We start from the raw sequence: 12934 nt of genomic DNA on the forward strand, positions 1-12934 counted from the left end.
GCTCTTAACCAATGCGCCACTCGGCCGGCCCAATTTATCATCTCGTTTGAAGTGTCTATTGAAATCTTGTTCTTATTTAAAAAATTTGGTTACTGACTTCTTATTACTGAGTGGCAGAAGTTCTTTATTTTGAATACAAGATCTTTGTCAATTGTACTTATTGCAAATATTTCCTGAGTTTGAAGTTTGCGTTTTCATTTTATTAATGGTGTCTTTCGAAGAACATGACTTTGAAGTCTAATTTATAAGTTTTAAAAAAAATTTACCCTTATTATTATTTTTTTTAATTGGGGAATAGTGTGTTTTCCCAGGACCCATCAGCTCAAGTCAAGTAGTTGTTTCAATCTGGTTGTGGAGGGCGCATCTCAGTGGCCCATGTGGGGATTGAACCGGCAACCTTGGTGTCATGAGCACTGCGCTCTAACCACCTGAGCTAAGGGGCTGCTCCTAATTTATAATTTTTTCTATGGTTAGTGCTTTCAATGTCCTAAGAAATTTTGCCTTTTTCCTATATTTTCTTTTAGATGTTTTATAGTATTATAAATTTATATTTAGGTCTGTGACACATTTTAAGTGCATTTTTCTGTGTGGGGTAAAGTAGGGATTGAGGTTCTTCCCCGCCCTGCGTACAGATATCCTTGATTTTTCTGAAAATACTATCCCCACCGAATAACGTCAAAACTCAGTTAATGAAGCCTGAGTCTTTTCTGGACTCTCTGTTGTGCATACCTCAGAGCAGATCTGATTTCAGGCTAACTTTAGAGAGCGAGTCTTTCTGACCAGTGGCCTTCCCTCCCCAGGGGCCCAAGTGGACCAGTCCGTGTTCGAGGAGCTCATCAAGGAGCACTTGCCTGAACTGGCGGAGCACCTGAACGACCCCTCAGCCCTGGCGTCCGTCTCGCTCTCGTGGTTCCTGACTCTGTTCCTCAGCATTATGCCTCTGGAGAGCGCGGTGAACGTTGTAGACTGCTTCTTCTACGATGGGATCAAAGCCATCTTCCAGCTGGGGCTGGCGGTGCTGGAAGCCAATGCCGAGGACCTGTGCAGCAGCAAGGACGACGGCCAGGCCTTGATGGTCCTCAGCAGGTGCGCCTGGCTGCCGGCCCTCGTGGCTGCCCGGGGCGGGAAGCGGGCAGCAGCTGGAACCCTGGAAGTCAGATGGCCGGAGACGGCAGCAGCAGGGGCCCAGCAGGGCTGTTACTGTGGAAGTGTTTCCTTCCACTCTGTCGCTTGTCACCCTGAGATCCTCCTCGAGCCAGGATGTCCGGTGGCACTGTCATATGCGTGTGGTGAAGAGCACCATCTTCCCTCACTCCTCTCTACCAAGTGAGGGTGTCCAACAGGAATACAGAGGGCTGTCAGTGCTTTTCTCCGAGGAGATTCAGAAGTCTTAAGTCTAGAGAGACTCAAAGTAACCTTGAAACAGGGACAGGCACTGGGAAATGTTGGCATCGGGCAGCCAACTGGACAGTTGTGACATTTTATGTGTAGGGGCTGGTGTGTCCCACCAGGCCTCGGACTGGAATCTGGGTCTCTGGGAGCTGAGGGCAAGTTGGCTGACAAAGGAAGGGGTCCCTTTCAGAACTGTGTGGAAGCTTAAACCTGCGTGCACGCACAGAGTGTTGTGTTTACTTCACTGGGGAGTCACAGACCCCAGGAACCTACCCGTGGAGCCCAGGTCGATGAGTCTGGCTTATGGCCGTCTCTCGCTCTCTCTAAAAGGACCACAGTGTTCGCTACCTTGCCCTCCTCCCAGTGTATGGAGACAGATGCACTGTGTTTGAAGTGTTGCGACACGTCTAGTGGCCCCTGTGAAGGGAGTGCGTGCGTGTGGTGCCCAGGTGAGAGTCAACCTGTGCTTTAATGCCAGGTGATGTGCTCAGGTTTCTAGATCACATTAAGAATGAGGACAGCCCTGGACCCCGAATTGGCAGCCACCATGCCTTTTTCTCCGACGACCAGGAGCCCTCCCCTGTGACTGACATTGCCGACCTGATCCGGGACTCCTACGAGGTAACTGGCCCTGTCCCACCCCACCCCGCGGAGCTTGCCAGGGAATTGGACATGAGGGAGGGTTCCGGGCTGCTTCTGTGTCCTCTGTACAGAAGGAAGTCTGAGTGGCCCCTGGTCTCCCTGCAGAAATTTGGAGACCAGTCTGTGGAGCAGATCGAGCGCATGCGTTGTAGGCACCGGATCAGGGTTCTCCAAGGCCACGAGGACACCACAAAGCAGAATGTGGTGAGTCGAGGCTGCCTCAGTGTGGCCATTCGCTGACTGGGGTGTCCCTGTTGATTTCTAACGTAAGAACGCCAGTGTTTTTTGTGTGTTTTTTTCTCGCATTGAATCAAAAACGTAATAGGTTTGATGCGGTCTAGAAACAGCATGGGTTTTAGAGTCAGACAGATTGTGAGCACCACCATGAGCCTCCAATTCCCTGGCTATAGAATGAAGATGGTCATGCCGGGGTGTGGGTTAAAGGAGGTGGGATGTAGAAAACGTCCAGCACACATGGCTTGCAGAGTTAGCTGTTATTCAGGGGGAGCTTCCTGCCCGGGCTGTCTTTGCTAGGGCTTAGCTGCCATTAGAATGTGTGGTTTGTCTGAGGCCCTGCTGTGTGTATTAGAAAGGTTGAGGACAGTCACATAAGAACGTTCCCATGAAATGATCTTTGTGTCAGAAAGGGGTGACAGGGAAGTTGACACTGGGCGCCTGGTGTCCCACTGTAGCAGGAAGAGCCCCCTCCTCCTTTTGATCCTCCCAGATGTAGGCAGAGAACTCACTCCATTACTGTCCATTCTTTCTTCAAGCTCCGTGTTGTCACCCCAGAAGTCTCAATTCTTCCTGAAGACCTCGAGGAACTGTATGACTTATTCAAGGTATGAAAGTCTGGGAAGATGAGTGAGTGGCAGGCCCTGGGCCAGGCCCAAAGCCACATTGTCAGCCTGCCCAGGGGTGACATGTGGAAGCCGGAGGGGGCTGTCCTGTGCCTGTTCTGTGACAGCAGAGGCTGAGCTGCCCCACCTGCCAGCTCTGCTTAGCCTTAGCCTAGCCTTAGCCTTAGCAGCCCGCACACTAGAGCCACTACACTGAGTTCTCAATCCGTAGTAGATGGGACAGTGACCCTATGGAAACTGTCCCTTGGTACACTTTTTAATTACCCATAATCCCACCCACAGTATATGTATACATTTTTATGTTTGTGTGGTGGTATCCATGCTAGCTTACATTCTGTTTTCCCTTGATGCCGTTAACACTTTTCCATGTTGCCATGTAGTTTTAATCGTTTTTAAATAACTTCATAATTAGCATATTGGTAATAACTAACATACTAAACCATATATCTAATATTTGGTTATTTAGGTAAGATTCTCAAGTTTGCTACTTCACTTACCCAGCAAGGAACATATTAAGTGCCTTGCTAGAAATCTTCTTGTGCAAAACAGTCACTAAAAGTGGGGAAGAGCAGCAGACACGCTGACCCACGCCTGACCCACCGGCCGTGACAGGGGAGAAAGGGCAGTTGCAGAAAGCATATCCAGCATCCACGAGAGTCGGGCCTCCAGAGCTCTTCCTGATGGGGACCTGAGCTGCTGTTCCCTTTGATTGCACATTGCCAACACAGTTGAAATAGTGATAAGCAGCATGGCAGGTACTTCTAAGCAGTGCCTTCCAGGGCGTCCGAACCCATTGTGTGCCCTGTCCTGCCTGGCACATTGCCCTGCAGTCACTGAAATAGCTTGTTGGCTTTTCGATTCCTGGCATTCCCCATTCCTAATAAGCAGGAGTCTTGGCCCATGTCTCCTGTAAACATTACCTGTTTTCAAGTTTTATAATTTCCTCTTGCCTAGAGAAAATGCAGTCAAAGGTTACTGTATGTCCCAAGCCCTCTGACTTTCAAGGAGGAAAAACAAGGAATAGTAGAAACATAAAAGCAGGTAAACAGATGTATGTTTAGCACAAGAAGGCTTTCATTTGTTTAGGATTAACCGTTTGCAATTTGCAAGTATAAGACACATCACAAAAATGAATTTCTATAATTTAAAAGATTGTTTTCAATTGATTATAAAAATAAATTTCATTAAGTACTAACCATGTCCTTCATCTTGACTACAAAGAGTTTTTAAAGAAGATAGAGCTGACTATTTCTTGTTTGCTATGTCTATCTTTCCTGTGAATGATGTGGTTGGCACTTAATGAAATTTATTTCCATATTTATAGTTACCCCTATGAGTTTTTCGTTTATGTATGACTAACTATAAACATAAAATTTTAAAAAACTAACTACAAGATGATTTTCAAAATTTATTTCCAAAGGAAATTCCAGTAAAATAGAGTCATGGTGCCTAATTCTGTTGTGCAACTGAGGTTCCTCCTTTCTGCACCCACCCCAGCGCCTTCCTTCCAGGCCCAGAGCCAGTGTCATGCCCACTTAACGGCCCTCTCAGACTATCCTTTATCCTGTGCTCCTGATCTCTGAATTTCCTTGGCTTTCCCATTTCACTTATCTCAATACTTGATTAAATATTATAGGGCATGATGTTCTCTAGTTAGCTTTTACATACATCTCTTGTCTTCTGAATCATAATTTCATTTCCTCAAGGGAAAGGGCCACACACAGAGACCCTCACATCGTCTTATAAATGTGCAATAGGCTCTTGATAAGCAGTCCATTCCGTAACTTCTCTGCATCCTTCCCTAAGCCTGCAGTGTACAGGCGTGACCGACCATTCCCTGTGTTAACGAGAAATAGTCAGCTCTGTCATCTTTACATATTCTTTCTGATTAAAGATGAACGATGTGGTTAGCACTTAATGAAATCTATTTTTATTGTTAATTTAAAGTGATCTGTTTTTGTCCTTTGATGCAGTTCTTTTTTTCTTTAAGTTTGTTGAGATATCACTGACACACAGCACTGTATAAGGTTAAGGCATACATCATGATTTGACTTACATATACTGTGAAATGATTACCACAGTAAGTTTAGCCAACATCCATCTTCTCTATACATACCAAAAAAAAAAAAAGAAAAAAAAAAGCTTTTTTCCTTGTGATGACAACTTTTAGGATTTACTCTTAGCAACTTTCAATTATGCCATGCAACAGTGTTAACTATAGCCGTCCTATTTTGTACATTACATCTTAGAACTAACTGGAAGTTTGTACCTTTTGACTCCCTTCACCCAGTTCCCCCACTCGCCCCTTCCCCCCACCTGTGGTAACCACAAGTCTGATCTCTTTTTCTATGAGTTTGGGGTTTTTTCTTTCTTAGATTCCACATGTAAGTGAAATCATATGGTATTTGTCTTTCTCTGTCTGACTCATTTCACTTAGCATAATGCCCTCTAGTTGTAAAACAATCTTCTAAATCTAAATAAATTCAGATTTGTGATGTCCACCTGCTGTTCTCCCAGCTTCATTAATCTTATCTTTCCAAGTAAGACGTGAACAGTATAACTCACACTCGGCGTCACAGGCTGCTTCTGGAAACACCTGGCCCCTGAAACCATGCCTTATGGCTGCCATCAGCCTGCTCTCCTAATGGCCAGTGACATTCGTTCACTGTTGCTAGACTACCAGGCTCCAGAGAACATTTGGTCTCTAATACTATTTTGCTTGCTTCCATGTTGTGATTAAGACTTTCATTTTCAAAATGTAATTAAAAACACACAAGAAAGTAAAATTATTCCCACTCTCACCTACAATCCTACCGTGTACAGGTAATTACTGTTCACAGTATGGTGACTCTCTTTCCTGATTTCCCCCCCTTATACTGTATCTCTCGCTAAACACACACACACACAAACACACACACACAACTTTTTTTTCCACATAAAAGTGAGATTGTGCTGGACATAATGGCCTGCAGTTTTTTTTATCATGCACATTTTTCTAGATACCGATAGATCTTGTCATTCTTTTTAAATGGCTGCACAATTTCATGGTAGGGCTGAACCAGATTTGAAATTTATTTGCCTATTGAGGGACATTCATGTTTGAAATTTTTTGCTGCTTCATAAACAGTGCTGTGCTGAGTGAACATCCTCGTGCCTTTATCAGGACATCGGTGCTGCTGTTTATGTGTGATGGGACGCACAAGCCACATTTCTTGTCAATACTGCTAGTGTTTTGGATTTTCCAAATTTCAGTTTCACTGCGGTTGTCTAAGTGCGCATTTACCCATGCCACACTCACCCACTGTTGAATATTATGGATCTTTCAAAATTTTGCTAGTCTTGTGGAAAATTCCATTTTCTCTTAATTTAAATTTGTTTACTCATGAATGAGGTGAAGTACCATTTGATGGGTTTATTGGCTAGTTGTATACTTCTCTGTATCACCTGTCCATATCCTTGACCTCGTCTTCTACTGGTCCATTTTCTGTGGGAGTCTAAGTAAACTGGTTGGATTCATCCTTGGCCTACATTTTATAACAGTTTTCTTCTGGGCAGAATTCTGTGGGCCTTTCGCATCACAGGATGCACTAACGTACATGGGGAATTCCTAGTGTGTCTTGGGTTTTCAGGAACAGAAATTTATTAGACCTTTGTGGTACTTTTTATGACCCAAAGGGTATTTAAAGAACATGGCTGCAATGAAATGTGACAGTAAAATTGTAAATGGCATTTGGAAATGTTCAAAATGGAGTATGTGCTGACGCTTGTTTCTGTGCCATCCCTGTGGGCAGAGGGCATTGAAATGATGAGGCATCTTCAGTCACTGACTGTTCCAGTGAGTTGAGATATCCCAAGAGGTGACTTAAAAGATGTCCTCTAAAGAGGCTCAGCTGATCCTCAGTGACAGGGCCAATTTTGATTGCTTTAGTTTCCAGTCTATTCCCAAGACCTGAAATCGCCTTTTTAAAAAAAATTCTTTGAATTGCTAATAAAGCCAAAATTCAGATCATATAAAAAAGGATGCATTAAAAAGACATGCTTCCACATCTGTGTCCCAACCCCCACGCCGCCGCCTCACAGGTAACCAGTGTGGCTCGTTTCTTTGTATGCTATAGATTTGTCTAGTACTTTTCTGACTTTCAAATAATGTGATTTTAAGAGAAAATATCAGATTAAAAATTGTATGTCTTCTATAATTAAAACTGTGGCAGCTGAACTGTACTTTTTAAAATAGTTAAAATGGTAAATTTTGTTGTGTATATTTGCTATATAAATATACATAAAAAAACCTTAAAAGAAAAAAATGTCAAAATTACATACTCATGTGGGCAAGGACTACAAGGTAACAAGGAAACACATTTATATGCTGGGTTAATGAGATTATGAGTAACTTAATTTTTTTTCATTTGTGTTATAATGCTTATTCAGTACATAGTAATTTTACGAGGCAGTCAGTCTCAAGAGGCCATGGTAGCCTTGTAAGTGTGCTGCGATCTCTCAGAACCCCTCTCCCCCATTTTAGAGAGAACATATGATGAGCTGTTACTGGGAGCAGCCCCGGCCCATGGCCCCTCGCCACGACCCCAGCAGGCCCTACGCAGAGCAGTATCGCATAGATGCGCAGCAGTTCGCACACCTGTTTCAGCTTGTCTCGCCATGGACCTGTGGGGCCCACACGGAGATCCTGGCAGAGAGGACTTTCAGGCTTCTAGATGACAACATGGACCACCTCATTGAATTCAAAGCGTTTGTGAGCTGTCTCGGTATGACTGTGGGTCTTTATTGCAGTGACTTGATTTGGGATGTGAGTGGATTGTGAGGCAGGCGGATCCACACAATGAAATGTATTTGTTACTTGCCTGCCATGATTTTGTGATTTACAAAAAGTGCTCTGCAGGCTCCTCTCATGACTGTTTTTGCTTCCTTAGAGAAGTGTGGGGAGAGGGACCCAGGCGCTTAACATACAAGGTCATTGACCTTGTTCTCCATGGCGCCCAGGGTGTGGTGGTGGCTTGTTAGGAGCCATGTTCCTAACATTTGCACATAAAATTAAAATCGTACAGACAATAGGAGGCCAAAGTTGATAAGGTTATCTTGTGGCTCAAGAGTCACCAGTCACTGACCTCTCACATTTTCATTTCAAACAGTGTGTGTTGGGGGGGTAGGGGCAGAGGAAGTGTTGGGTCAACAAGTGCTGACCTTAGGAAGTTTCTCTCCACAGTGAGTTTGTGTCATGACAAGTATACTTTAACCATTTGCATCTACTCAGTCTCTCTCTCTCATTTTTTGGCAGATGTTATGTATAATGGAGAAATGAATGAGAAAATTAAACTGTTATATAGGCTTCATATCCCTCCAGGTAAGAAATTCCAAGTAGAAAAATCAGGCTGTCCTGCCTGCTTTGTGCACAACACTGAAGTTGCTTTTAAATTTCCTTTGGACTCGAGCGTGCTGTGGGACTGTGTGGAACACAGGTTTCTGGGCCCCGCCCATGTCTGACGCACCACACCTGTGAACCCCTGGCCTGTGGAAGGTGTGGGGAAGCCAAGCCCCTGGGGGCTGTTTGACCCTGCTGTGTTTGAAGGGCCATGTCATTTTTCTAGCATGGAAAACCATGCTTCCTTCAAATTTAAGCAGTGGTAGCCAGGAACAAGGAACAGTTTTGAAACCTATGGATCAGACTTGGGGTTAGCCTTAAGGGATTCTGTGGACCTCGGAAACTGAGAGAGGTGGGCCAGGAATTCCAGAGGGTCTTGGGGCCTTAGTGCCTGGCCCTGGTGCTGGATGAGGCCTCCGATGGGACTTCCCAGTGACGGCGCCTGGGGCAGCTGGTGGGCTGGGAGGTTTCCACGGCCACGAGATCCTGGTGGCGTTTACAGCTGACAACTGTACAGAAGTTGAACTAGCACATAGATGTTATTTGTGGGCTTTCTGGGCACCTTCCTGTGTTCATTCGGCCTTTCCTCAATCAGCATATAACACATTATGCATGTGACCTGCAGAGGGCATTCTCAGCCACGCACGGCTCTCCTCCACCTTCCCTGGGACCCAGTGCTTTAGTGCTGTTTGGCATCAGTGAAGTTTTGCCTTTTATGCCAATATAAGGTATTAAGTTTTGTTTTTTATTTAATTTGATCTTATTTTTCACAAACATTTTCTTACCAACATAGAATACATGCATAATTATTCCTTTATTATCGTCACTATTATCCTCTTTTCATAATCACTGTATCTGGAGTTGCTAAAGAGAACATGAGTGATTTTATTTTATTCAACTTTATTCTGATTTTTAAATAAGCTTTCTCTTGGGATAATTTTAGATTTACAGAAGTTACAAAGATAGTATAGATATCATTCTTGATGTAGCTTTAAATTCATTCCTGCTTTTTGATATTACCATTTGAGATTGAGATTTGATTCTTAATCTAACTTCATATTGAATTATTTTCCAAATTACAAGTTTATTTCCAAAAGACATTTGAATTATATTAGTTCATTAAAGGCACTTGTAGACCTTCATGGCTTCAGAAAATCAATTTTCCAAAACCTTTTTGAACATACGTGATTGTAGTGTTTATACTGTGTGACACTGAATTTAAATTAAGTGGAAATTAAAATTTGATATTTTGCTTACCTATATTTAACATTTGAATTTATTACGCAGTTAAAAATTAAGTCTTCAGAATGTGGACCCTAAAACCTCTAAACACATCAACTTGACCAGGCCACGAAAATCCACAATACATTTAAGTACTTTTCACTTAAATAGATTTAATTTAAACAAATATTTATTTTCCACCATAATAATTTTTTGATTAAAGGTGGAACAAACACACTAGACAGAAAAAAAGTTGAACTAACTAGGAAGTACATGGAGAATTACAAGTTTGAATTTGTGTGCCTGAAAGGTGATGTGTCTTACTTGCCTGACGGGAGGCGGGTACCACCGAGGCACATCAGCTCCCGGTCTCACACACCCACCTGTGCAGAGCGCTTGGAACTCAGCGAGGGTCCAGGAGGCAGAGGGCTTTTGTGAGCTTGCTCCCAAAGGATCTGCTACAGCTCAGGAAGCAGAGATGCGCTAGGCCCAGAGACTCAGTTCTGGAAGAGTGCATTGTACTGGCTCCATGGTGACTGCAACACCACTTATCAAATGAAACAATATTCCAGATGATACCATATCAGGTGACATAGGGATGAAGAGTATTCCCTATTATTAAATCTGGTGTTTTCAATGCAGATTGATAAATCTATAGATATTGGTCATTTTGCTCAGTTAATTGTACTAATTAGACTTCAAAAGACAGTTTCCTGGAAGAACATTAGATTCATTAAAAAGAAGCATCAAAACAAGCCACTGAGGGGCGGTCGGTTAGCTCAGGTGGTTAGAGTGCAGGCTTTTAACATTGAGGTTGCCGGTTCAATTCCCACATGTGCCAGTGAGCTGCGCCCTCCACAACTAGACTGAAGACAATGACTTGACTTGGCACTGATGGGTCCTGGAAAAGCACACTGTTCCCCAATAAAGTTAAAAAAAAAAAAAGCCACTGAGAATGCTGTACTGGGAATGGTAAAAACACAGGAGTGTGGTGTTAGAGGCTTTCTGTAAGGTGCGCGCGCGCACACACACACACACACACACACACACACACACAGCGCAGAGCTGACGTCAGGACTTCCTCCGAGGACTCTTGAGATTCAGGGAATACGCTGTTACACTGGCAGGTAGCTCTCCAAAAGCTTTCCCTGCCCATCTGGATCCACACTAAATGGATCTTAACATGTTGAATGTAATAAAATTAGAGGTGCTCCAGTCTTTGTGTTCAGCCTATGGGAAGAAGTAGAGATTTCTGAGGTCTTACACATACCAAAGTGTGTTTGCTATCCAAAGGAAGAGTTTTGTCAAGAAGTTGAATTAAAAGGAATCTTATGAATAATTCCAGTTTGCAGTTTTGTTAAAGATGGTTATTTAAAAAGACTGAAAATGTTGAAATCCTGAATGAACTTAATTGCAAACTGAAAGAGCACATGAAAATATATTAACACGTAACAGAGTATGGGTTCAAAGCAAAAATTCAACTTAGAGAAGAATGAGGTTATAAATGCTTCATTAGTGTTTAGTCAGTGATAACTTGGAATCCTGAAACATAATTACAGGCTAATACAGCAAAACCTGTGCATGAAGGAGGAAAAGCTTTGTTGTTTTGAAATACCTGATGTGAAAAAATGTTGGATTCCAAGTCCAGTTGTATTAGCCAAAAATTTTCAACATTACATTTGTCACTAAGGGAGAAACTGTTTGACATGCAGAATGACCACACACTTGAGGTAAAATCAAAACATCTGAACCATTCAAGCTCTAGGTAATGACAAGAAAAGAGTTTCCATCAAGTAGAGAAAAATGCCATTTGCTTCTACCTTCTCGTGATAGTGACAGTCTGTTTTGAAGAGGTCATTACTTAAAAGTCTAATCAGGAATCATATGTAGCCATTTCAATATTCTTAGTATGAAAACTCATATTAAAAAAAAAGTCCTGCATATGCTAAGATTTCAGTACCATCTGATCCATTTTGTTACTTGACAAACTCTGTTTTGTTCCATGGCCCATGATTAAAAAAATGTACTTTGGAAGTTTAATTTACTTGGAATGGACCCACTTTTCTAGACCTGTGCAGTACAATTGGAAATATACAAGGTCTTTGCATGACATTGCTTTGTTAAGAGTACCTGCAGATGATAGGTACTGATATATACAATCTTAGACTTCCCAGAATATCCACTGTGGATGAAAACCTCAGCAGTATTACAGAATGGGATATTATGTGTTTGAAATTAACATCAACAGGACCAAAGATGCAAAGCATGTGATGACTAATGTTGGGCTAAGAAAAGTTTGGCACTCAGATTACACCCGCCATATTGGTTCTTCACTTTTTGGTTGGCCTTTTCTTATGGTTATATTAAAAAACAACACTGAAAATAAACTCTAATCTCCTGCTCTTGGATGTGCTAATATGCCAAAATACCTCCTGACATCTAAGAAACTGAAGGATCACTACACTGCTCTAAGGACCAAATTATTATTTTTTTACTGGGGAACAGTGTATTTTTCCAGGGCTCATCAGCTCCAAGTCAAGTAGTTGTCTTCAATCTGGTTGTGGAGGGTGCAGCTCACTGGCCCAGGTGGGGATCAAACTGGCAACCTTGGTGTTATGAGTACTGAGCTCTAACCACCTGAGCTAACTGGCTGCCCACTAAGGACCAAATTATTAATGGGAATGGCCCAGTGCAAACATGAATGCTCCCAAATGAAGTGGAAACAGATGAGCTAAATGATGATCCCACCCAGGATCAAGAACTTCCCTCAGAGAATGGAAACAATGTGAAGATTCAGTTGGAGGAAGTAACGATTTTGAAAATGATGTATGAGGAAACTTGCAAAGGTCAACTTCTCACAGGACACACAAAAAAGCAGTGTTTACATCCCGGTCTGCCAACTTAGGCAATACTGACATCAACCATGTCAGAAATGATATCAGGCACACCTGATTTGGTGAGAGACAACAGGCTGGATGAGATCTGTTTTTGGACTGGGATTGAGTTAAAAATGCAACTTGAAGATTTTGAAAATTGCCTATGAAGAGTGTAGAACACAAACCTAAAAAAAAAAACTTTTGTGAAACTAAGTTTGCACTGAACTTTTTTTTGTTATTTAATTGGGGAACTGGTTTTTTTTTCCAGGACCCAGCAGCTTCAAGTAGTTGTTTCAATCTAGTTGTGGAGGATGCAGGTCAGTGGCCCACGTGGGGATCGAACCGGCAACCTTGGCATTATGAGCCAGCACTCTAACCAACTGAGCTAACCAGCCACCCCTGCACTATACTCTTTAAAAGAAAAGTGAGATCCCTGGTATTATCCCAATTGTCAGAAATCCACTAAGAAATTGGATGTATGATCCCAACGTCTAGCACTTGTTACATCTCAAGTGATCTTTTTACAGTAGATATCTGAAACACAAGCTGGATACTTTAGTTGATTT

The 12934-nt window shown here is 42.6% G+C and overlaps 1 protein-coding gene across 1 annotated transcript in view; it reads left to right on the forward strand.

Moving 5' to 3' along the window:
- Window positions 1-12934, forward strand: part of TBC1D8 (TBC1 domain family member 8) — a 115937-nt gene that overhangs the window by 96630 nt on the left and 6373 nt on the right. The window contains exons 12-17 of the mRNA XM_019666480.1: window positions 801-1086; window positions 1884-2013; window positions 2140-2238; window positions 2808-2876; window positions 7417-7657; window positions 8188-8253. Coding sequence (XP_019522025.1) covers window positions 801-1086; window positions 1884-2013; window positions 2140-2238; window positions 2808-2876; window positions 7417-7657; window positions 8188-8253 — 891 coding nt within the window. The remainder of the gene's footprint in view (window positions 1-800; window positions 1087-1883; window positions 2014-2139; window positions 2239-2807; window positions 2877-7416; window positions 7658-8187; window positions 8254-12934) is intronic.

This window comes from Hipposideros armiger, unplaced genomic scaffold (genome assembly GCF_001890085.2).
Source record: "Hipposideros armiger isolate ML-2016 unplaced genomic scaffold, ASM189008v1 scaffold_472, whole genome shotgun sequence".
In the NCBI taxonomy this organism is placed as follows: domain Eukaryota; kingdom Metazoa; phylum Chordata; class Mammalia; order Chiroptera; family Hipposideridae; genus Hipposideros; species Hipposideros armiger.